Below are 26,178 nucleotides of genomic sequence, written 5' to 3'. Positions count from 1 at the left end.
CAGTGGTTTATTACTATTAGTCTTATTAGTTTTTTATTTTTTTAGAAACATATTGGTGATTTTACTGTTATATATCTCTTTACAGCTGGTTATTTTTAATCCGTCAAGCTCTCAGGATGACCTAATACGAGGTCATAGCGAGCACCGGCCAGCTCAAACTCCAGACAGCACGAAGCCACTCTTTGGCCATGGTCAGAAAGTACCAAAACAGGGCAGTTTTGGCTGAATCGTGTCTCGTCTAGCTGAATTCACAGCACGACCGCAGACCTAGGTATTCGCCCGCCTTTTGTTCTTCCAGCTCCTGGTTTCATTTGTCGGTGCACCACAGAGGGCTGTGAATATGCAATGATGCTAAACCACGCAAGCATGTAATTTTCTGAAAATCTGCAACCCTTGTGAACTCTGCAAGTAATGACAGACTCTTTGAGACTGAAAATACGTAGATATGTTTCCCATTTAATGGAAGACCCTGAGAGAAGTGGCAAACGCTTCACCGCGATACGGGATTTCGAGCTGTGTGGCCGTTCGGAGAGACATTACACATCATGCTGGTATAAGTTGGGCTTTGCATGACACAATGTGTGAATGAAGTGCATGAAGCACTGGAAATGTTGTTTCTCACTATTCTTTGATTTCCGTCGGATTCGTTGGTGCAAAGTCTTGCAGCTTTTTCCAAGCTGTTCATTGTGGCAAACTGGGTGTGGCGATGCTCTGCCCGGCAAAACCACATTTCGTTTTCCTCCGCATCCATTGTGGCGTAAATGTGCGCTAACTTTTCCTAAACAGTCCTGACAGTTTCCTAACTTTAATAGTCTGCAGGCCTAGACCTTAAATCCTTCAAATAAAAACACTCCGGATAAAACAACTAACAGACACCACAAACCTAGGAATTCGAATGTCTTGCACGAAAAAGAATTTTGCTGTAGCATCCAAAGCCAGCTTCCTTCATAAAAGATCTAAGTATAGAAGAACATGATAGTCGGCTGCAGTGCCTTCGAAAATACACCTAAAAACACACATTTCGTTGTAAAGAAAGCTATAAGTCTCCAAGTGCTAATCATTTACAGGCGATAACGTCTTTGATGTGTATCATGCAATACCACCAACATAGCTTTTCTCTGGCCAGCGATACGAGCATCTGTTCTACACATTGTGTGTGATTGCATTTAACAAGTTTATTAAAATCAAATGGACTTTTTCATTAAGCCCTGATTCTGATTTATTATAAATGGCAATCCGAATGCTTTTCATCCGTGTCTGCGTCACGGTTTAATGTCGACATGGATCAAAGCAGCGTCTGTTAACTTTCATGTGAAATGAAGACAACCCGACTGATTTATATAAAGGCAGCATAAATCACTGAACGCACCTGCCTGTTCTTGTAAACTTGACAGTGTGCATGGAAAGAAGATCAGTAAGATGGAAATTGTACGAACGAAAAGGACAGCGTAGGTAACGAATGGTGAAAACAAGCATGAAGACCGTAAACCATGAAGATCGTGGGTGTCATTATGAAAAATGGCAGGGTGGCAACCCACGCCTATAGCCTGTCATTTTCAACGTAATGAATGGCTACATTATTATGGATGAACAGAGAAAAATGACCAGAGAAAATCTGGCAATCACTTTTATAACTATCAAAACACTTTCACAAACAAACTGTCTAGCCTGACCGTTCAGAACGCATTTCTAATTTAGCATTTTTTCCATGATGATTTTTTATTAGAATCCAATTGTGATCGGCACCACAAAACATACATCACCGCATAAAATTGACAGGCCCAGTTGAAAATGACTTCTTTATCTCAATTTTTTAAATTGCATGGAAAACCCTATAAATTTTACGTCCTAATGCAAAGATAAATGTTTTTGTTGGCGCACATTCATGGCTGAAGCAGAGCTCACGGGGTCATTCCAGGGGATGCCCAATAAACTCCTAACTTTGCAGTGTTTACTGAAAGCTGCTTGTTCCTGTCTGACCGCTGTGAGGAAACACTGTCTGAATTCATATGCTTCAGACTAGTGAGGACAAAATTAGTCTACATGAAAACCAAATTTAAACAAAATTATGATATCTAAAACGAACTGAAATTAACACAAGAACTGAAAATATACACAAAAAATATTATTTTAAACCCTGCGTCTTTAAGGAATGAAATTAAAAGCGAGAGTGTGGATTATATATACACTGTGAGTGTTAATTTGACCTTTTTTAACAATGTGGATTATATATACACTGTGAGTGTTAATTTGACTTTTTTTAACAATGTGGATTATATATACACTGTGAGTGTTAATTTGACCTTTTTTAACACTGCCGATTTTACTGTGAACCATTTTGGGTTCCTCAAAGAACCATTCAGTCAAAGGTCCTTTAAAGAACCATCTCTTTCTTACCTTTTCATAATCTGAAGAAATTTTATGAAACCATTTAGACAAAAAAGCTTCTTCTACGGCATTGTAAAGCACCTTTATTTTTTTATTGAGTGTAGCATATGTCATATAAAACTTTACTTTGAAAAAGAACATTTGCTTTGTGTGAGGTCACTGTTAAGCTTCATGCATAATTGAATAAGCAATGAAAAAAGTTCATTAATGGGTGAAGTGTTCCTTGAAATGCTACAATGCTGTGACCTCATTGTCTTGCGCTTCACATTTTCCACACACAGTCTGCATGAGTGGGTGAAACGTAATAAATGTGACACTAAATAAAAAACGACCCAGTGAGACAGTCTTTGTCCAATTACGATGTTAAAAATGAGCATCAAATCCTTTTTACATATGCAAATAATTACATTATTTGTGGCATAGATTCCTAATTGTTCAACTACTGTAGGTTTGTGATGACTGATTCAAAGTTCATTCAACCACACCCTGATAAATGAGATGGATACACAACTAGAGGAAATTGATACCTGACCGAAGAGTAACACTTGCCTCCAGCGTCATTTCGACACAGATGACCTACTTGTATTATATACAAGACTACAGGTGTACAAGCTTATGGGTACACGTACAACAAAACTCGAAGAACTATCAAAAGATTACTTGTATTAAAATTGGATCATAATGCTTTGCATCATTTGGATAATCATTCTATGGACTAATACTGTACTGTATGGATTTTTTAAACAAACAACAATCAATCACCCCCAAATTCACGCACAGAACCTCTCAATGCTGGTGTAAATCACTGTGTACGTGGTCGCAGAATGGCTTAGAATGTTAAATCTGGCATTACCGATTGATTCAACTGCCAGTTACAGTGATGTGGAGACTGGAGTTCATCGTTTGTAATTTAACCAACGTGTGACCCTTCCTATGACAGCAGTAAATCTCTTAAGTGCTCATAATGTAATGCAGGACTGTGTCCAGACGAAATGCACGACATGTTATTCACGTTATTGATTAGGACATATTGTAACAATCAGCTTTCGTCTCTTTGGCTAAAACAGAATGCTGTGCAGGATAGATTTAAAATAAAAGACAATTTTATTAAAGGTCCAGTGTGTCATTTTTTGGAGGATCTATTGACAGAAATGCAATATAATAAACACAACTATGTATAAAGACCTTAAATACTGAAGCGTTATGTTTTTATTACCTTAGAATGAGCTATTTCTATATATATGCACCGCGGGTCCTCTTACATGGAATTCGCCATGTTGTTTCTACAGTAGCCCTGAACGGACAAACTGCTCTACAGAACAGAACGTGTTTCGTAAATATGTCATCTCCTTCGGCAAAGAAGTGAACACGTGATGACATCTTAGCTCTGTGTCAGCCACTGTAGTGCTTCGTAAGCGAGGGCTGGAGTCAGCTGTTAGTTACAATTCGGAACCTCACCGCTAGATGCCGCTAAATTTCATGCACTGGACCTTTAAGATACGAAAAAGCAAGCCTCAGTTATTTTTCACACTTTTTACTGCATTGATTTCTCAGGGTAGGTTTTTTATATGGTGACATTCCCTAAAGTCTTGGCTACATGAGAGATTTACAGCAGATGCTTTTATCCAAAGCGACTTATAGTATGCATTTTTCTTGGGATTTGAACCCAGAACCTTGGCGCTGCTGACACAATGTTAACGCAACATACCTATCAATATTTAAAAAAATGATACCGTTTTGTGACAACCCCAAATGACCTCAGTCAGGGCAGATGCCATATTTAAAAATGAAGCCAATGCTGTAATTATGACTTATGACAAAAAGCACATATGCAATTGCAAACATATTACAGCATTATTTGTCCATAAGCCCCTGTTTAAATACATTTAAGCAGTGTTGTGTCCATCACTTAAAATACGCTGTAAATCTGATCTCCAGATGTCAATGTGGTGGAACCCATACTAGGAGGTTTCTCTGTGCTCTTAGTCATCCACTACCACATCAGACCTTCATAAATAAAGCAGGTGGCTCTCTTGCGATGTGGTGTGCGGATTCCGAGAGTTTGATTGTTTTTGCAGATGGAGATACATTCACTCTGGACGGGAAGTGAGCAAATGGACCTGGATGTTGATCTAAAGCACCTCGTGGGGAACACTGTTCGAAAAGGGGTGATCATTCAAAGGTACTTAAAGTCACACCATGTTTTGTAAATGAAATTAGATTTTAACAGTACATAGACACCTTGGCACGAACTAGTAAACAGCCACACATCTTTTTGAGAAAAAGTAATTTATTGTCGCTGCCAACTTGAGATTGCGTAGCTTTTATTCCTGTCTGTCAGCATGAATAATTTCTTTTTTTTCCATCTTCCATTAGTAAGGTAGACAGAGTTATCACTAAAGTGCAAGCCAGATATCTTTAAATATTTGCATGTGTCTCTCCAGAATTCATGATAAGTCAGCTTACATAAAGGTTCCACTTTAACAAATTAAACAAAATGTTTCAAAAGAAACAAAATGGAAGTTCTTTTGTAATGGATAAAAAAGGTCTGTCTTCGTTACATCAGAGCTGTTGCTATAGACACAGTGCTTAGAATAAAAATGTCTGTTATCGGTTCACAGGACATTGATAAATATCGGTTGCTGGGTCATTATTGACTTAAACAGTAAATGCACTCTTTATTCCTTTTCACGCTTTATATTTCCAACCCAATTCTGATGCTAAGTGCTGCTGTCAACCACATCTGTGATAAACAAGCAAATAATCCAGTTATGGTGCAGTTACTGGTATACCAACAACTCACTTATTCAATACTGTATAATTGATTAATGTGTAATTTTTTTCCAAAATGCTTATTTGTGAATGGATAACAAAAAGCAGTTGGCATACAGTGTGTTAAAGAATTCTGAAAACTGTGGAAATACTTTTGAGTGCCCCATAAAGAACCAAGATTGTCTTTGCTAAAGAAGCTGGCACCGTACTTCAGAGGTGAATGAGAGGATCAAATCGGGGGGTTGCATGAGGGGGGCAGTGGAATTCTGGAATCCTCAAATCCTGGAAGTGGGAGGTACTAAGGAGAAGAAAAGTCCTTCGTATTCCTACCGAGGGGAAGAAGCGCTGCTGTGAGCGACAGGCAAACACACACATCACGCGCAACAGTTGATCTGACTCGTAAATCTTCGTGCGCGCCGCTGAGAGTGCGTGAATGAAAAACTTCCGAAACACTAAAGACTCGGGTTTTCTCACGCTTCGTCCACGCACCTGGACCAGTCCACCTTTTGTTTGGTCCAACCGCAAATCGTTTGTTTTCTCATAACTTTTACGGAGAGAGTCGCGTTGGGGGACGAGAGACGCCGCGCGTGCACCGCGGTACTTCGTTTTATATCGCTTTCCGCGTGAATGGACGATTGTTGTTTAGTTTTGGACTAATTCTTTACGAATCTTGGAACAAGAAGCAGTACACTTCAACATAAATCGTGAAGATCGCAATGGTGAGTGTTTTAACTAAGTGCAACTTAGACATCGCATGTGTTTTCTGTTGTTTTCTCACTGTGGTTAGTTTTATAATTGCAGACGCAAGCACGTCCTCCTCGATTAGTAATGTTACAATAAAAGACTCTGTTCTGATGCTTTTTATGGCATGTTTAGCATATTTTAAAGATTTGATGCTTTCAGTAAAATATGTACAATATAGGGGCACATATGTTTAACCAGTTATGTTCATTTCTATTGTCTTTCCACATTCACTAGGAGACTGTGAGCAGAATAAGAATGCTACATTGTGTTCTGGTCATTAGCATATCAATGAATATGAAAAGTGACCTATTTTGAGTTGTAAAACCCTAGGTGCCATTGTCCGTCCAGTGCTTATTATGGGTGTATTGTGTCTCTTGTGGAAACAAACCTTTCCAGTGAGATTTATTTCTTTGTTAATCATAAATTGGATGTTTTCTTGACACTCACTTGCCAACTCTTTAAGATGGGCTTAAAGGAAAAGTTCTCCTCAAAATCAAAATTGTGTTATTTTTTACTCACCCGCATGACGTTCAACATGTTTTAAGACCCCCCGGCGCCTTCGGAACACAAATAAAGATATTTTAGGGACATCCGAGAGATTTCAAGGCTTCCTCATAGACATGGTATTGTCAAGGTCCAGAAAAGTACTAAAGACATCGTTAAATTGGTCCATGCGCTCATAGTGGCTCAAATTTTTTTTTTTTTGAAGCGACGAGAATACTTTATGTGCGAAAAACAAATCAAAATAACGAGTTTAATCGATATTCTCCTCTGTCTTGTCAGTCTATGGTGCGCGAGAGCACTTCCACGCATGCGCATTCGGTTTGCGCGCCGAACGCCGCATGACAGAGGAGAATATGTAGATTAAACTTGTTATTTTGGTTTGTTTTTCGCACATAAAGCATTCTCGTTGCTTCAGCCACTATGAGCGGGTGGACCAATTTAACCATGTCTTTAGTACTTTACAACTATAACCATGATGTCTATGAGGAAGCCTTGAAATCTCTCGGCTGTCCTTAATATATCTTTATTTGTGTTCCGAATACACGGGAGGTGTTAAAACATGTTGAACAAAAAATAACACAATTTTGATTTTGAGGTGAACTTTTCCTTTAAGATGTATCGTAGAGGATACGTTATCCAGTCCTGCAAACATTAAGTAAACTTCTTACAGCATCTTGAAGTCACATAGAACCCAGATATAGACGTATTATGGAAATGTGACCTTTAGGGTCACTTCGGGATAGCGAGTGTATCATTGAGAATCAGTCATCGGACATGTGCCGGAGATGATTCATAAATTAAACTGATGTGTCTCAAAACCCCGGCCCGCCCCTTCTCCAAGGAGCCCATCTTGTCTTATTGCGACTCTAGGTCGATGAGTTACAGACGAATCTCAGAGTCGACTGTGTCAACTGGAGTCCGTCCAAATTGAATGTGTAATATTGGATGCAGTGAAAGATGAGCTCTGTGTTTCTGCACCTGGTCAGAGCGTCCCGTGATTCACCCGCTTTTTTTCTGTGTCACTTTCCTCATAACTAGCAAGGTCTTTTCAACAGGATGAGGAGCTGAAGTTTGCACTCTTGGTTTTAAATATCCAATGATTTTATTCCATTTAGAAGCAGTTAATAAAGGTAGTTTTCAAAACTATGAAACACAACCGTTGCATAATATTGCTTTGCATGTTTTGGCATGATCTCAACCAACATATTGAAGTGTGTGCACCCTGGGATGCCTTTAGATGAAATTGAACAAGTTCAATTGGCTCAACTGGCCATGAGATCATGAGAAACATCACATTATCCAAAACTTTTGACTGCAATAATGGCATCTTTGGAGGTTTGGAATGCAATAAGGATTATGCCAAAATAGGTGTGGATTGGAGGGGGAATGGGAAATAATTCACTAGGATTTCCTTCCTTAATCTCTGTAACTACAGGTGTAAAGAGGCCTGATAACCAGCCGGGACCGCGCGGGGGTTTGGGGGAGATCTAGGGGCGGTTGCATGACTATCTCTCAAAACAAACACAGAGTCGAGGAATGTCATGCATGGACGCAGCGGCATAGTAATTAAGAGTCTGGGATGAACTCTCAGGGGGGTAGAGAACACAGCGAACCCAACCTTTAATTATCACAAAGAGCTTTTCAAATCCTGCTTTTGCATTTCTGTGGAGAATGCGAGTCAATGCCGTTCTCCACTTTTCATGACATGATGGTTGAGTGGAAGTTTCTTCATTTGCATTTACATGTATTCTTTTAACAGATGCAAAACACAAGCGTAAATTCCAGGATATCCAAAATGTTTGGCATGTCCATCGGTTGAATTTCTTTTTCATTATTTCCACGCCCACTTTTTTTGCAAGCATTTCCAACTTTAAAATTGTGTCTCTTATAAGTTGTGTCATTTGATTTATATGTATTTTTGACTTTTCCTTTGGTAAACAGCGCAAATGACTTGTTTCCTGTACAGAAGTATGGAAAAGCTCAAGCAGTCAGCAGTGAGTGCTATCAAACACTTTTTATTGCTAAAATCTGCCAGGCCGCTGGTAGAACGGCATAACACTTTTAGCTATTATCCGGTTAAAACTTCACACATTTTTACACTCCTTCGTGACTGTTGTAGCAAAACACTTTTTATGGCTTTTCCAATAACAATTCTTTGAATCTCGCTGACGTGTTCCGCAGTTTCGTGTGGGAAAAATACCCTGGAAATCTCCACATTCTCATCAGTTTAAGAGACACCGTTATGGACAGAGCCTGTGGGGTAAATGAACTGCGTTTATGGCCTTATCATAAACCGGCGGAACGCCTAGCGTTTAGATTTGTGTTTCACTCGGGGTCACCACCCAACGAAGTGTGACCATCTCTCGTGTAGTTTAGCTGATTGACCATCATAAAGATCGTCCGACAGCTCTCTGTAATGGATGGGCGTCCCTCATTTATCATTCTAATGAGGTGATTATAATGAACAAAATGGGAATCTTGCTTTTCTTTTAACCCTCTTTAGATTGAGGGTTTTTTGAGTTTTATACTGTGATGAGTATTATGAAGTATTTTGTTATGCCAGCCATATTTGATACAGCGGAAGGGTTATTGTCATTATAGAGAGCATTTCATTGGACAAAAGTCTGTGCAGTGCGGGATGAGTCATCAATATTTTTGCGCCTTTTTTCCCAGAAGAGATTGTAAATTTTAGAAGTCTATCTGCTAAAAGTCTGTCAATTTCTAAGATTACACTAATATACAGATGGATTCAAAGCTATAACACATTGATTAAAACCCACAAAACACTCTTTTTTGATTTTTAAGGAGACTGTAAAATGATTTCTGTCACGTTAGCCAACTCTCAAGCTAGCCAAATTTGTCACTTGAAACAATGTTTGTGTTTGTTTGCGTTCACTAACGCTCTAATTCCCTCGTAGTGTAAAACACATGGCACCAAGTAGTGTTGTTTCAAAAAGGAATTCGGGGTAGTGTTCAAGGTGCAAGAGCAAATGGTTTGTAGGGTGATTATCGGAGGAGGGGGTAAAAAAAACAACCGGCAGATAATGGTGCTTTTGTTGGGTAATGTTTGACATACCTGGGGGGTGTTACCGGGGTCCTGAGGAAACTCAAGTGTCAAGTGGTGCGTCTTGGGGACATTAACAGATGTGTTTCACACCACCAGAACGGCCTCTCTGCACCAACTCAGGGGGGCAGCTGCTGGTGGGGGAGGTGTTGGGCTCTCTGTTATTCCTTACAGTGTTGGGAAAACCATAATAAATGTACTTTGTGTATAAATTTAAATTAAAAGTCTGCTTTTATTTTATTAGTGTAGTACAGTGTTTCCCAACCCTGGTCCTCGGGGGAAACACCTTCCAGAATGTTTTAGATCTCTCCTTATATAAAACACCTGAATCAACTAATCAATCAAGGTGTTTCATATAGGGAGAGAACTAAAACATTCTGGAAGGTGTGCCCCGAGGACCAGGGTTGGGAAACACTTGGTGTAGTAGACTTTGTCCAAAGATCCACATGTATTTTGAGTAAACATTCATACATGCATGTTGCTTGTGCCATGAGCTATAGAAACCTTATCATTAGTATTCAAATAAAAACTGACTGGTGTTAATATTTCTTTTGAAGTTCTGTATTGATGTTGAATTTGTCTAGTTTAACTCAGTTTTTTGTTTTATGCAACTTTTGTCTCTATATCGCCATCTCTGTTTGAAACTTAAAATTGCAGGTTACTTTACGTACTTATCTTTACGTGAGTAAAGTAAATGATGTCAAACTAACATATCGCTGCTTTCCATCTGAATCCTCATATATCCTCATCAAATGTGATTTTTTTGTTGTTGCCGTAAATCATTATCATTATCATTATTATCAAATCATAATTATTACTAATGTACTTTGTGTACATCTTGTCACACCTGACATTTCGTTCCATTGACTTCCATTTAGTGTTGGGCGATATTCTCTATAGTCAGATCGTTCTATCGCCAGCCTGTGGAGCGACAATATTTCTCAATAAGTTGTATCCAACAACTCAAATTATAAATGATTATTATAAGCTTACTTGAAAAGCAGACAGTCTTCGATACTGGTTTTTATGTACTTGCTCAGTTTTTGTTTATTTTTAGCATCTATAAATGTATAAAAACTATTTATACCCTATTTAAGTGATAAAACAATATGTGCCTTTGGCGGATATAGCCTACTGATGCTTAATAAACAATTGTCAATTTTAATTCATCTTAATTGATCTTTAAAGAACACTGAAAAGACTGCGTCATTATAAAGCCAAATTATAATGAACCAGATGGGCTTTATGACCAGGTGACTGTATTTTTTCAGCGAGTGAGAGGGTTCTGGTCTTCGTAAGCAGAGCGGCACGTTTATGGGCTCTTTGATACAGTTGACAGGCAGCTTTTTACCCAACTGCAGTCCAGATGAACTAAACTCCAGTGATGTTACAGTGCTATATAAAAAATTTGCCTCGCAATCCAGTGCATTCCAATAAAAGTGTATTTCCTCCTTTGCATCCATGCATATCATGTTTGGCTAATTCCTCTTTCACTTTTTGGCAGGTAGCTCAATGCTGTTGGTGTTGATGGCCCTGTTCTGCCCACAGCTGTGTGAATGAGCTCTGTCGGCCCACCCTCTACGACCAGCTGCATTGCCAAAGCCTCTCTCAGGATGTTGATGTCATGCCGTTTGCTTCTCCTGTGGATTATTTTAGCTCAGCTCGCCTCTGCTCACTCGCGTCCCGCTGTAACCGAACAAGGTATGCTGTTATGTTATTTTCCTTAACATGAGATGTCCGGATGTGTGGAGGTCTGAACAGAGACAAACTGTAAAAAGTCAAAAGATGCATATCTTTTGGTAGGCAGTCTAGAAACTGTTTTGACTTGAGTTTAGAAAGTGGCTCGAAAGCTTCATTTGATGTTAATACTTGACTCCACCTCATGTAGAGTTCTGGTCGTGGTTTTTGAAGTCAACAAGCAGAGCTGGAAATCATTAAGGTCTGGTGTGCTGTAAGACTCCAGATGCTTATTGTTCATGCATGCATGGAGCTCTGGAGCTTTTTCTTGTAACCTTAGAGGCTCAGATGGATCTCTGTGGAATTCAGAGGCTCCTTAACATGCTAAAAGCTCTCCAGACACTTTCAGTGAGCAACAAGATGTGCAGCTTCTTGGTATTAGTTTTTAAACAATTAGTTTTACAATAGGAGAATAAAGCATGCCAAAGTATATTTATAATTCAGGAGTATGTTAACACAATAATGTTATAGAAATGTTGCACTTCTTTGTAAGAATAATAAGAAACCACCCAGAAACACCCTGCCAAGCCAACCATGCAACCACACTAGCGATTTATGTACAAACACATTTCTCTTTTGAAATGTAGTTTAAGTAATAGGTGTCTTTATATGAATGAATGAATGTATTTCTTTCACTGGATAAAGTTAAACATAAGTAGTGCACCTGATTCTAACCCATTGGGTTTGAGGAAAATATGACATTTTTGGAGGGCGTCCACCAAAAAGGTGGAGTTGTTAGATTTGCAACCTGATGAGAGGTGTGAGAAAATGTCTGCACCCTCTGTCTGATGCTCATTTTGGAGATCACGTATATGGAGATTATGTAGGCGCCGGGTCAGAATTGTTGGTGTGAGGTTTACCCGTCAATGATCCTAAGCACAGCCTGACACCAACACGCATAACAGTTTTGTTGTGTAAAGCCTCATAAAGATGCATGCTTGCCCACAAGTCGACATCGTGTCCATTTACAGCTGATTATCTGTTTCCCATTGACTGAATTGACTTGTTGTGCCTCTGGTATTATGTTTGGATAGTAATGGTGCCATGAGCCGGGCAGGAAATCCCTACAGCAATTCATTCAGGCTATGACTTCCTCCAGTGATTTCAGGCCAAGTTCAGAGCTTAGCATCAGTCCTGCCTTCCAAAAAACGAGAGGTGGTCAGCTATATGGATGTATGGCTTGTTTAATCGAAGCATTAGTTAAGGGAAGTTACTTCCCCTTTAAAGGGAAGTAATGATGCGTAATGAAACCAAACTTCGGCTGCTGTGGCAATGAACGAAGTGATGAAAGACGCCCACTTCAGTTTGGGCTGAGCCACCGAGGCGAATGGGTCGGGTCTCCGCTTCCCTCTGAGAAAACACATTCTCTTCGGTTTTACAGGAAGCCACTGCGGAGCGGTCTGAATCCGAGCACGCAGATGTGTGTTGGTACAGCTTGCAGATGAAGTCATGTTTGTGTGTGTTGCTGAATGTTTGGGTTGGTCAGACTGGACTGAATTATGAAGGAGAATTTCAAGATTCCTTCTTTTTTCCCAAAACGTTTTTAGCAGTCAGCGTTTTTCCACTGAATTTTTCCGTAAACAAAATGTGCTTCCAATCTCATAGTGATGACGATTGGTCTCCCTTTGCTGTTGCAATTTTCCTGAAGGTCCCGTATAAGAAGTGTTCACGCAAAAATTATGCTTATCACATGTTTTGTAGTGTGACTTTCTTCTATTGAACGAGAGGAGAAATTATAAAAAATTGATGTTGCTTTTCTCCATATACGATTTTGTGTCTCACGGATAAAAGAAACTCAAAGGATTTAGTACCTTTCCTGTTTCTTGCTTTAAGAAATGGTTTGCGGAGAAAGTTGATCCCAGCCCCCCCCCGCCATCCCATTTCCCTGCTGGGATTAAGGGGCCTGTGATCCAGGAAATACCTCCATTCGACTCAAGTGAAATCTCCATGACAACGAGTGGAGGAACCTGCTGTTATAGGCTCTTCTCTGTCTCTCTAAACACTCTCTCTTTCACCCCCCGGTCTCGGACGGATCCGCTGGCATTGTTGGGAAACGTTGCACGGGACAATAGGGAAGGATTAGTTTGTTTGACAATTAAGGTGACTAAGGTTGGTGGGGGGTCTGTTTGAATGGGGTTTGCCGTATGCTCCGGCGTCAGGGTCTTTTGGCTTTTGTTTACGTGGGTTGAATCTCAGTCCTAATAGCTGTAATGGGCCACAGGAGGTTAATCTTTAAACCGTTTCATTTTCGGAACACCCCACTTTTTTCCGAGAGGAAGTATCTCATTTCTCCTTACAAGCTTGTTTGGGCTCAAAACGTTTAAGCTGTGAGTGATATTGTAATTGTGGGTAAATCTCACGTGTTTGGGTTACATTTGGACTAAAATCAAAAGGAAAAACATAATAATAGTTTGCAAAATTAAAATGAAGTCTTTTTTTACCACTGTGGTTTTTGTGTAGTATTTTAATGAGAATTTTGGGAGAAATAGTTGTCATGTCATTCATTACTTTTATTGATGGTTTTTGTAATTCTCAGATACATTCACATTAATCCAGATGAATGTAAAACATTTTATTTAAAAAATCTTTTTGATTTTTTGATGGAACAGATTTATCCTATTATCACTTGCACATTGTCTTAGATTTGGATTTGTTTAAAAAAATATCTGACTTGATATTGTTGTGTATAACTTTTATAAATATCTTATGGCATTACACTTTTGTTCTTTTTACCCTTTTTTACTTGATTGTGGTCATATTTTTTCTAGCTTTCGTTAGTTTTGTCATATCAATTCCTTTTTTCCTTGGTGGCTTTGTATCTCATCCCTATTGAGTGGTGAATCTTTTTTTAGTTTTTGGTGGTTCTCTTTTTTTGTGATAATGGTCGTCTTTTTCTCGTCGTCTTTTTAAGGCCCAATCCCAATTCTACCCCTTACCCCTACACTTTCCCCTACCCCTCTGTTTGTCGAGTTCACGTCAAGGGGTAGGGGTGTCTCAATTCTCTTTTGGTTGAAGGGGTAGGGGTAAGGGGAAGGGCCAGATAGCCCTTCAAACGAAGATTTTTCGGGACCTCACTTCAAACGAAGGGATAAGAGAAATTTCCGAGCAAGCAGACCCATAAATGTAAGTAATTTTTTCCATTAATAAGGATTTTTATGACAATTTTTCATTTTATGTATGTTACATTCAATCTTGTGTTTATATTTACGGTGATGTTCTTTTAACGTTAGCAAAAAAATCGCTAAAGTTTGCTAGCGGACAGCACTGATTGCACGATATTAGAAAATATACCTGGTGCATTGGCGCATGTCCTCTGATGTAACATTAGGAGCTAGCAACGACGTATGATGACGTATACCAGTGTAGTAGTGGTGTCCCATTTCTTAGCGGAAAAACGGCAGTGCCTAATGGAGACCACGTGCAGGTGAACAGGGTCCAGCTGGAAATCGGGTCAGTGGAACCAGCTGACTCCGGGCTTTATGCCTGCTCTCGTCAAAGATCTCTCGGCAACCACGCCGCCTATTTCGTCGTAAACGTGACAGGTATATCTGTGTTGGACCTTTGAAAGGATGAGTTTTGTTCTGTTAACGGCATCCTTGTTTTTCGTTTATTATAGAAGAATAAATGTTGTCCTCTTATTTGTTTACATGAGTTACTGAGAGATCGTGGTTTGATGTGTTGTCTTTGAAAGGCCCTTTTCTCTCTGTTCGAGACTCTATAGCTGTGGAATGTGTCAGAGTTTGAGTGGTGAATTTGTTAGACGGCTCCCCGGCGTGTGTGTTTGTGCGTTTGTGTGTGATTCAAGCGTAGGCACGGTTCTGAGCAGCGTCCTGGAGTGAAGCCTACAGTGACTCATGCCTCCTCACTGTCCGGCACTCTTTGAAGGGCGGATACGTTTACTGTGTGCTAGAATCACCATTCAGATACTATAGCAAGCTGGAAAGAAGAATCTGCTTTTTGTTATCATAGCAAGAAATACTCATCCCCTAATCAAACCATTGCCGAGCGTACTTTCCAAGCTAAGAAATGTTTTTTTCTTTTTATACTCAAATGGACCTGAACCAAAACATTAGCAGAGGTTTTGTCATTCTGGTGGACCAACAGACAGACAAAGAATCACATTTGCTTGTCCGAATGCTGTATGATCTGAATTAGTATAAAAGCAGACATTTTGCTTAGGGAATTGTGTCACGCAAAGCTCCATTCTGACCTTTTTATGAGGGGGGCGTATGAATTTCACCACGAATCATTTTGACTTGGTCACAGGACACGTCGTAGCATCATCTGAGGATGAGGACGACGATGAGTCATCGTCAGAAGAAAACAAGCCGTCGAGCAGCCAGGAGCTCTTACGTAAGTACCCCATTTTTCAAAAGAGAATGAAACAATGAATTGCTCATTGTTATAAAACGAATGCCGCTTTTGTCCTGTGTAGCGATGGCACCTCAGTGGGCCCAGCCTGAAAAGATGGAAAAAAAGCTTCACGCTGTACCAGCCAGCAAAACGGTGAAATTCCGATGCCAGGCCGAGGGAAACCCAGTTCCAAAACTGCGCTGGCTCAAGAACGGAAAGGAATTTAAACGGGACCAGCGCATTGGGGGCTACAAGGTAACCCTCAGCTCTTGTTGGACTACATAACACGGCTGCTGTTGCGATGTCTGAGATGCACAACTCTCATTGACTTTCTGATGGCACTCGCACGTTGAGCTGCAAGGGGGAAAGTTGATACCTTGACTCACAATAGGCCAGACCAAAGCTACTCTATCACTTTAATATGAACCTGACACATAAATACACACACCCTCTCCCTAAGCTTCCATTTCAACTTGCATAAACAGAAGAAATCTTGTTGTGTCTGCCAACCTTGAATGTGTGCCATCCAATCAAAATTTCCCAATTTTCCACATTCCTGCCCTTGTTGCTTTGGTCTATACTCTCCCATTTAGTTCTTGTAGTCAAATATCACTAAAAGATTCAAGATAACAAAATAACTTGTATTTCCTCTTTCAGCTGAGGGAACATATGTGGACCATCATCATGGAGTCGGTGGTGCCCTCAGACAAGGGCAACTACACTTGCCTGGTGGAAAATGAATACGGAAGCATTAATCACACCTATCAGCTTGATGTAGTAGGTCAGTCATGCAATCTTGTACAATTTCATGTTGTGTATATGTAATAATTAATACTTCAGTACGTGCTCGATAAATCATATTCCAATAGTAACTTAACAAACCCCATGTCCATGTTGCAGAGAGATCTCCACATAGGCCAATCCTGTACGCCGGTCTCCCAGCGAATCGGACCGCTGTCGTGGGCACTGATGTGGAGTTTGTGTGTAAGGTGTTCAGCGACCCGCAACCTCACATACAGTGGCTCAAACACATTGTGGTGAACGGAAGCCATAATGGACCTGACGGGCACCCTTACGTCCGTGTCTTGAAGGTAAAGACAAATACCAGTTTGATTTTATAACTTGTAAAGCTGCAGTCCGTAACTTTTGCCTCCATATTGCCATCTCGGTTTAGGTACTTCTTTTTGCAAGGCGTGAAGTCGTACCCAATTCCTAAATGCTTTTAAGCTTGCCGTTGCAAAACCGTTAGGAGGTGGATTTGAACGCTGTTTTCACGTGCCTGCTCAATAACAGATTTTTGTTTATTTTTAACCTAATACAAAGTTGCGGATTGCAGCTGTAAATAGAAAAAAATCATAAGAGCTCTTTATGTTTACTATTTGACTCGTAGCACTAGGTTGCACCTTTTACATAAGTTCATATAAGTGATCCACAAATATAATATACTTGGGGTATGATAACACTTGGGGTCGAATGAATTGAATTTGGTGTTTTGTCATCTCCAGCACTCGGGGGTCAATAGCTCGGACACCCAGGTGCTGAAACTCTACAATATCACAGAGGAAGAGGGCGGCGAGTATATATGCAAAGTCTCCAATTATATAGGAGAAGCCAATCAGTCTGCCTGGTTAACTGTCCTTAGACATGATGTACAAGGTAACTTGACCGCAGGGTAGACTGAAATTCTCTTTCTAGAGGTGCTTTGGGTTTCCGTAGTTCCCTTTGGGTTTTCCTATTCCGTAATGCCATGGAAACTCCCAGTTGACCATTTGTGTGGGTTGGGTCTACTGGCGAGAGCTCCATGTTGCTATTCTCATGTGGGTGAAGGTGAATCAAGGGTGATGGTGTAGGCCATCACAGGTGTTGGGTCAGAAGGCTTTTCAAGCTTTGGCAGCTTCTAACTGGTTTGGAAACCAACCAGAGGAAGCAACTCCTCAAAACCCTTCCCAATGTGGTCATGCTTTCTTCTTTCCCCTCACGTCTTGGGCCTCGGGTCTGCTTTTCTCGTTCTCTTCCAGACCGCCGGCCTAAACACCACAGACAAGGAGATGGAGTTGTACCAGTTGAAGAATGTGTCCTTTGAGGATGCTGGGGAGTACACTTGCTTGGCGGGCAATTCTATCGGGATCTCCCATCATTCAGCATGGTTGACCGTCGTCAAAGGTATCCCGTGACCCTTTGCTCACCTTTCTTTACCTCTCCTGCTTTCAATCTCCTTCTTGTCTAAAGTTTCCAGTGTTCGAGTCATTTGCCGAGGTTTCAAGTGGACCGTGTTGGGGTTAAAGAGCATTTACTTGAATATCACTGAACTGGCTTTGGTTCTGCAATTTACCTAAGGCAATATATTTCACAAAGATGTGTGTGTGGTCGTCTGTCTTCTGCAGGTGCAAACCGTTCATGCGTTTAGCACCAGCATGCTGAGTAGACCAAACATTGGGATTTTGGTGACATCTCCCCTATACTAGTATTAGCTTACTAAGGGGGTATATAGTGTGTTTGACTTACTGTTGACCCGGGCAAATGACACCAGTTATGGCACTGTTTCTTCTGCTTTACTTTTCTTCCTCAAAACTTTTTTGCTTTAATGACCAGATATTGCACACCAAGTCAAATCAGTTTATGATAGTTTAGAGAGAAGTTGGACATTGGAAGCAATATGGGTTTTGAAGGACAGGATCTACAATACCCTAAAAACACCAAAGTATGCAAAACTATTGGGTATAATGGTCCGTTCTGATTCATGTCCCATCTTGGATTCATTCAGGAACTGCCTTCTCCAAGTAATGTATGGACAAACCCAATCCTAGGGTTATAAATTAACCTATACTGGGTCATTTCAGCCCATAAACCTAGCATTTATAACCCAACAATTGGTTTTGTCCATATTTTACCCAACCATGGGTTAAAATCAACCCAGCTTTTGTTTTTTTTAAATATACCATAAATCCTAGTCAACCTTTGTGTCCTATAAGGCATCATCATGCTTAAAATACCAAATTCCATCTAGGTAGGCAGTATTCTTTGTTTTGGAACAAATACAAGTTTTGGCTTGGTGCTGCATTGTCATTCCATCATTACAACCTTCCCGTCCTCCTTTCTTTGGGTGCTTGGTGTTATTTCAACCTTTGTGTATGACTGTGGAACAACACTCAATGCGGGTTTAGCTCCAAATTGATAATAACCCATCAGGGAATATTTATCTTGCCTTGTCATGTCCTCCGTGGACAGTTTGGCTTGCATGGTTTCATTTCATACTTGCGCCGAGGATGGCTGCTGCCTTACACCGGTGGAGAATGTAGAGTGAAATCCAACGCCACAAAGGAGCCATTATTCGGCTACAAAGGGAGCTTGTGCTCTGTGTTCAGTGCCAATAGTGTCAAATGCACTGGTTGAAACACAACATAGCTCCGTGTGTGTGTACAGTATATGTGTGGATACATGTGCGTGTGTGTGCCTGTCACCAGCATCTATCAGTGTGTCTGTCCAAAGCATTGTTTGGCGTTGTAGACATGGAGGTGGTCTTTGGGTTAGTTGACACTGGATTTGGGCTAATTTTCTCATGTCAATTACATAATTTCATAATTTTATCATGTCGAAAAATAACTAAACATGGACAACACCGACCTTTTGGTGGACTCCAACTACTCTGAATATCAAACCACCATAAAGCAATGTATTTTGCAATTGTTACTGATCATAAACTTATGTTTGCCTCATAAGCACCCACCACTCCTTCTGCAGTGCCCAGTCAGTCCTACCTGGAAGTTTTGATCTACTGCGTCGGATTCTTTCTCATCTTCATCATGGTGGCAATGGCCACCATCGTCAAAGTCCGCAGCTCATCCAAAAAGAGCCACTTCAACGGCCAGCTGGCCGTCCATAAGCTGGCTAAAAGCATTCCTCTCCGCAGACAGGTAACAGAGAGTAGATAAGAGGTTTGACGTATTATCCAAACATAACTGTCTTTCTAAGACCCTTAGAAAACACTCCTGCTGCTTTCTTATTCTACAGGTGTCGGTTGAATCCAGTTCTTCTCTGAACTCCGGTGTGATGTTGGTCAGACCCTCGCGGCTCTCCTCCAGTGGGACCCCTATGCTGTCAGGGGTCTCGGAGTATGAGCTGCCCCAGGACCCCTGCTGGGAGGTGTCCAGAGACAGGTACCGCTATTGCCCGTCTAATACATCACAACTTTCTCTCTGTTGTAAAATATCTGTCACCTGGAGTCATTTTGGCGTGTTGTGTGCACGTAACAGGCTGGTGCTGGGGAAACCTCTGGGAGAGGGCTGCTTTGGCCAAGTGGTGATGGGTGAAGCCATAGGACTGGACAAAGACAAACCCAACCGTGTAACTAAAGTAGCTGTAAAGATGCTGAAATGTAAGCGTGTTTTGAAATAGTTAGTCTGATATGACATGTGAAGGGCTTGTTTATGTTTTTAATAGACCGTATGTTTGAGTTTACATCACAGTAGGGGTGGCACTATATGGTGTTTAAAAAAATGTGATGTATAATTTTTATGATATGACATCTGTTTAATCCTATTAGTTGACAAGGGGGAAAGTTGATACCCAGTTGAACACATGACCTCAACATATATTATTTGTATGTTTTTTTTATGCTTTTACTATATTAAAAAGAACTCTCTTAAATTCCCAAATTTTGGAATCATGATTTTTCTTTTGTTGGCAGCTAGTGGTTTGTATAATTTGGTGACACAGGTCACTTTTTTAACAAAGATTTTAAGGCACCCCTTTGTACAAGATGAGTCTTTAATTCAAGACCACATTATAACTCGACTCTGCTTGTGTTTACATGTGTAGAATATGAACATATTATTGTGTTTCCATTAGCTGACGCGACTGAGAAAGACCTGTCTGACCTCATCTCAGAGATGGAGATGATGAAGATGATTGGAAAACACAAGAACATCATAAACCTGCTTGGTGCTTGTACTCAAGATGGTAAGAGTTCTGCAATAATTGATGCAGTAATGTGAAGATGTTAAAACCCACCCATCTCACTCTTTATTTCGTTGTCTTTGATATCTCTCTCCAGGTCCTCTTTATGTCATCGTGGAATACGCCTCCAAAGGAAACCTACGGGAATACCTGCGTGCCCGCCGGCCGCATGGCATGGAATACTGTTACAATCCCAACCAGGTGGCCCTGGAGACCATGTCCATTAAAGACCTGGTCTCTTGTGCCTACCAGGTAGCTCGTGGCATGGAATATCTGGCCTCCAAAAAGGTACGTTAGGGCGAATTAAAGTGAAATTAGAAATGTTTTTACCCTCAAAAAGTTTTAACAAGATACTCACGGTACTCGTGTTCTCCTCGACAGTGTATCCATAGAGACTTGGCAGCACGCAATGTACTCGTGACGGATGACAATGTAATGAAGATAGCAGACTTCGGTCTGGCCCGGGACGTTCATCACATAGATTACTACAAGAAGACCACAAATGTAAGCAACTGGTTCGGCATATTTTATAGTCTAAAGAGTCTAGATTTATAAAAATGGCATCTGTTTCGTTTCAGGGTCGACTCCCCGTGAAATGGATGGCACCTGAAGCTTTGTTCGACAGGGTTTACACACACCAAAGCGATGTGTAAGATAAACCTCCTGATTTTATGTCCATTATATCTTCGCATCACTTTTCACAGATCTTGACACTGACTGAACGCTCTTTTGGTTTGTAGGTGGTCTTTTGGGGTTCTTCTCTGGGAGATATTCACTTTAGGAGGTTCACCTTATCCCGGAGTGCCCGTGGAAGAGCTCTTCAAGCTACTGCGAGAAGGTCATCGCATGGACAGACCCTCAGCGTGCACTCAAGAGCTGTACGGCCAGTTTAAATTACTTCATTATACCAAATCAATAAAAGCATTCAAAACTTAGGTGCGTTTTTGATGTCACTGATCAATCGTGAACAAGATCATAGATCAGAATTTCGATTCCATGTTGTCTTTTAACTTTCAGAGTTATTAAAAATTGGTCTGTTTTAGATATCTGATGATGAAAGACTGCTGGCACGCAGTTCCCACGCAGAGGCCGACTTTTAAACAGCTGGTTGAAGACCTTGATCGCACCCTGTCCATGATTTCCAATCAGGTAAGACCTGTTTAGCCCAGTGGTCTCTTAAGAAAATTGACTATGGTTTTACTGTAGTATCACCGTGTAAATCATGGTGCTCACAAATGAACTATAATTTTGGTACGGTTACCATAGTTTGACCATAATATGGATAAAGAAACTATATTTTTGAACAAACATGATTACTCTAATAAAACTATGGTTACATTTCCTACTGTGTTGTCTTGCATTTAACTCTATATATGATTCCGTAAATTATGAGAAAGTACTAAAACGATCTCCAAACGTTCACCTGCAGGAGTATCTGGACCTCTCTGATCCCCCAGAGCCAATGTACTCTCAGATCATCCTGAATGAACGGAACTCCACCTGCTCCTCCGAACCGGACTCGGTCTTCTTACAGACTCCGGGACCCGAAGAACCCTGCATCCGCCCGCCGGTTCCCCCTCAACACAGCGTTCGTTCCTTCAAGAAACGCTGACAGTGGAGAAACCCAGACCTCTGCGGTCAGTCACAGACAGATCTCTTTGTATTGCTACTTCCTTTCGCTCATAAACTCTGCTGGCTCAGAGACTGAGAATCACAGCCTGGGCCGACACAGAAGCACACGCAGGAGACATTTCGTACCTGCAGAATGTCAAAAACAAGAGCGCTCAGAACTGCACGTGGGCTCTCGAGAATTCAGAGCGGATTCAGAGGCCTCACAAATGAGACGTTCCAAAAACATCACTAAAGGGTTTTCTTTGGTCAGTGTGACGAAGAAATGTTACACAGTCCAGTATGCTCACTTCGCTGAAGGCCATTTAAATTGTACAAATAGGAATTGATTTAAACATTATTGTTTTATGGGACTATTATAGTGATGATTGTTTCGTATAAGCTTGTTCATTCCCTCTTATGTTCGAAAAGCAAATATAATGGACGCAAGGCGATAAAGCAACATAAGCTATTCCATGTAAACCCTTACATTCATTTTTTATGAACTGGTTACGACCACCACACATGTTATCAGCTGCTTGAATTCTGTATTAATAGTGTTGTGCTGGCAAGACACGCCCACAGCGGAATCTCATTGGTCTAAAATCACACTCCACTTGACTTTGAGGTGACATAGCCCTGTCAAAACATTGCTTTGTTTGTTTATCTGTTTGATATCTGTTTGTCCAACCAATGGCAGACAGTGTAGCGTTTGGAAATCTATTTGAAAACAGATTTTTGCAATTTCATTTGGTCATGCTTGTGGTACAGAAGTTATTCCTTTATCAGCAGTTATGTTATGATCGACTGTGTTGTGTTGCAAAGCATATTCATTGTAGAAACACACATGACTTGTCGTCTGGTTAAGACTCAATGTAACACCGGTTTGTGGGATGGTTCTAAGCTACAAATGAAAACTGTTAATCATTGCTTGCCTTTACGGTCGCGAATGCCATTTTTGTGGCATTCTGTAAGACTAAAGTCCATTAGTATGAATTCATGTGTTAACTAGTGTGAGATTAAACAAATATGTGTATATTCCATCAATGTCAACCGGGGATTTGACAATCTCCGCAGTTTTATTTTATATCATATTGTTGAGGCTAGTTTCAAACCATAGCTTTATCACGTTCTGCTAGATTTCAAGGACAGGGTTTATATGATGAGAAATATATATAAGAAAGGATGATTGTTAGCTTGTTATGCAGGGCATAAAATGAGTGAGTTGTCCAACAGAATTTCAATGCTTGTGTGATTGTATATGTCCTGATGTGAATTGAGGCTTTGGCCATGCACTTATATTCAGGCTATCGATGAACGGATTGATATCGCCTTTCCTGTGGGAAAATAAATAAAAAAGTTATATATGAACAATTTGGCATGAATCGGTGTGTGTCTGTGTGTCACGTTTGTATGTGCAGCTCAAGCACGTGGGATGTAAATGACAGCCCAAGCGGTCCAGAGGTTGCTGGAAGGGCAGACGTGCGCAAGAAGTTGCTGACTTGAAACCTTCTGCCAGAGTTAAGTACATGATTAACGGTGAGAAAAGAATGTTTTTCCCTGCTGCCGGTCCCCAATCGATCGAGTGAGCCAAGAGCAAACATGAGCGCATCGGACCACATATCACGCAGGAAAAAATGATACTCCAACCATACACGACAGCTGAAGTACTTTGGCTCACACTCTTGAGTCAATCTGCAATGAATTCTCAACAGTTTTTCACTAGATGGAATATACATGATAGCTTTGGCCAAGGCATGCTTCAAACTTGAAATGTACATAATATATAGAGAATGATTACACCCCGTATTTATACAACAGTGCAGCTCTCTAATTTGATTGGATGAGCTGCATTCAAGAGAACAGTTCAAGAAAAAGATGAAAATTATTTCTCTTTTACTCATCCCCATGTCATCTCAAAACTGTTTGTCGTTTTATCATCTGCGGAACACAAAAGAAGATATTTTGAAGAATGTCGATAACCAAACAACATTGGCCGCCATTGACTTGCATTGTTTGAATGCAAAACCACAAAGACATTTCTCAAAATATCTTCGTTTGTGTTCCACAGAAGAAAGATGGTGAATAAATCATGACAACATTTTAATTTTGCAGTGAATAATCTCCTTTTGCCATCACTATTTACAGCTTCTTTTATATAGTGTTTTTAATAATGTGACAATTATCTTGGTGTTTCTCCCCCAGGAAATCCTGCAAGGTAGCCTCAAAATGACTTAACACTATTTGAAATAAGACAAAACGAATGAATGCATTTCTCAGGTTGAGATCCCTTGAATTATCAGATACTCTACTAAAATGTCAAGTCACATGCTGATATTATCACAAAATAAATGAGTTATTTTTGTTCCCTGCTGAATTTTCTCGTGTCATTCACTGATTTAACATACATGAACATAAAACTGCTCTAAAACATGAAACGCCAGGATATATTTCATTTGCATGACGCGAGCCCTTTTCCATCAGAACCCTTCTAGCATCTTTGTCTTTTCACTTGAAGGGATCTTGTTGCTTTTGGCAGGAAAGGGTCGTAATTGTATTAATGTCTGGAACTGGAGCCGTTAAGAGTCACATCTGCCGGTCTGTAAAAGCTATCTATGAACTACACACCTGCCCTCATGAGCAGCTAATGGGCCATGAGGTGCAATTAAGCAGCGGTCATTATCACCTTTGACAGATGGTCCAAAAAGGTCTCGGACAAATGACCGGCATGTGAAAGCGGTGTCATTGCAAACAACAGCCTCGAGACAAACATTTCAGTTAACAAATGTCATTATTTCTGCTCCGTGAGGTGTTGTGTTTCTAGGCTCCAGGCTAATGTCATGAGCAGGAATGTCATCAGTTTTATAAATAAACCACTGTTTAACTATATACCATTGGTTTCATTTGAAGTAAAGCCATAGTTAACCACAAATTTACAAGTGGTGAGATAACTACTATGATATGTGTAGTAAATCTATGGTAATACCAATGGTAAATGCTGATATCATCAGAATACATTTCTACATTTCCAAAAATAATATTAAACCTAATTTTAACAAGCACCCCCAATTATTCTCATGTGTTTTTAGAACGAGCCGTTTTCCTCTGAGAACATTTTGGTTAAGAATGCATGTTTTTTTTAAGACATTCTCTTCACTCACTTTGTTTTGAAGGCTGTCTGGTACGCGGTCGCCGGCGGGTGCAGGTGATGACTCTGCCACTCAATGTGTTTCCTTCTGTAAGCGAGTCATGACGCCTGCAGAGCTGCGTGTCTCTGTATGTTCACCCCAGTGTTGTTGTGTGTCAGCTCTGATCGGACAGAATCATCAAACACATCGAACGGAGAGAAGAAGGGTGGTTCAGTCAAACGTAGAAAGACATTAGGTCTTATAAAGAAAGTGAAGAAAAATAAATGTGAAGATGACATCTGAGTCTGATTGTCTGAAATGAACTTTAGTTGACAGTCCATGAATGCAGACAAGGTCGTTGACGTGGGGGACAAGCAGAAATGTTTTCCCGGACCCTGTGATGAGAGGGCCCACTAAATCCTCCAAAACATCTAAAGAGCTGAAGATGTGCCTATATCTTCTGGAAGAGTGATGTAAGTGATCTGAGTTTGTTAATCTGTTAAAAACAGACAAAATGTACTTCATTCTTTTCCATTGTCTCGTGAACAGTGTCACACTTTCTCAACTGTAACTTGATTCTTTTGTTTGCTATTTTTACGATCGTCTCATTTATGCAGGAAAGACCAAATCTGAGACTCTAACTTTAGAGGATAATAACAGTATTGTCTTTCTGTTTATTCCTTGTGTTCCTTTTGCCCACCAAAAAAAAGGGAAAATAAAGGAAAAAACTGCTTTCTAGGGTCTTGGTTAGATGTTTATTTGTTCGGTTTTACTTGGGCAACAATACCACACCACTTTCGTCTTGGGCAAGAATCCTGGGAAGACTCTTTTTTTTAGAAAATGATGTGGTTACAACTCCTGTCAATTGTGTAATTCTTGTTAACACAGAGGTTTAAGGTCAAGCTAAATTATATTGTGTTTTCA

General features: G+C 40.4%; 1 protein-coding gene across 4 annotated transcripts; it reads left to right on the top strand.

The window, feature by feature from the left end:
- Window positions 1-5,491: 5,491 nt before the first annotated feature.
- On the top strand, window positions 5,492-23,677 carry fgfr1b (fibroblast growth factor receptor 1b). 4 transcript variants are annotated; one of them, XM_057321136.1, is made up of 17 exons: window positions 5,492-5,879; window positions 10,977-11,173; window positions 15,476-15,562; window positions 15,645-15,817; window positions 16,220-16,343; window positions 16,463-16,653; window positions 17,068-17,218; window positions 19,304-19,476; window positions 19,574-19,719; window positions 19,816-19,937; window positions 20,411-20,521; window positions 20,616-20,806; window positions 20,900-21,022; window positions 21,097-21,167; window positions 21,259-21,396; window positions 21,562-21,667; window positions 21,948-23,677. In XM_057321136.1, the coding sequence occupies exons 2-17, from the start codon at window positions 11,029-11,031 to the stop codon at window positions 22,128-22,130; spliced, it is 2,235 nt and encodes a 744-aa protein (XP_057177119.1). In that variant the 5' UTR covers window positions 5,492-5,879; window positions 10,977-11,028; the 3' UTR covers window positions 22,131-23,677. The 4 variants fall into 4 exon arrangements, with proteins under 4 accessions (XP_057177119.1, XP_057177120.1, XP_057177118.1 ...); XM_057321137.1 differs by lacking the exon at window positions 17,068-17,218 and adding an exon at window positions 17,581-17,725 and having other exon boundaries at window positions 21,948-23,676; XM_057321135.1 differs by lacking the exon at window positions 17,068-17,218 and adding an exon at window positions 17,581-17,725 and having other exon boundaries at window positions 10,981-11,173; window positions 19,283-19,476; window positions 21,948-23,675.
- The last annotated feature ends 2,501 nt before the right edge of the window (window positions 23,678-26,178 follow it).

Source organism: Triplophysa rosa, linkage group LG22 (genome assembly GCF_024868665.1).
Source record: "Triplophysa rosa linkage group LG22, Trosa_1v2, whole genome shotgun sequence".
Classification (NCBI taxonomy): domain Eukaryota; kingdom Metazoa; phylum Chordata; class Actinopteri; order Cypriniformes; family Nemacheilidae; genus Triplophysa; species Triplophysa rosa.
Note: the sequence above shows the minus strand (reverse complement) of the source record. Positions and strands in the feature narration are given on the sequence as shown.

Bases quoted from the DNA above. Each gene is read 5' to 3' on its own strand.
- fgfr1b (XM_057321135.1), top strand. From the start codon at position 11,029: ATGAGCTCTGTCGGCCCACCCTCTACGACCAGCTGCATTGCCAAAGCC. The intron at 16,344-16,462 runs GTCAGTCATGCA...TCCATGTTGCAG, and splicing joins CTATCAGCTTGATGTAGTAG to AGAGATCTCCACATAGGCCA. The intron at 21,023-21,096 runs GTAAGCAACTGG...GTTTCGTTTCAG, and splicing joins ACTACAAGAAGACCACAAAT to GGTCGACTCCCCGTGAAATG.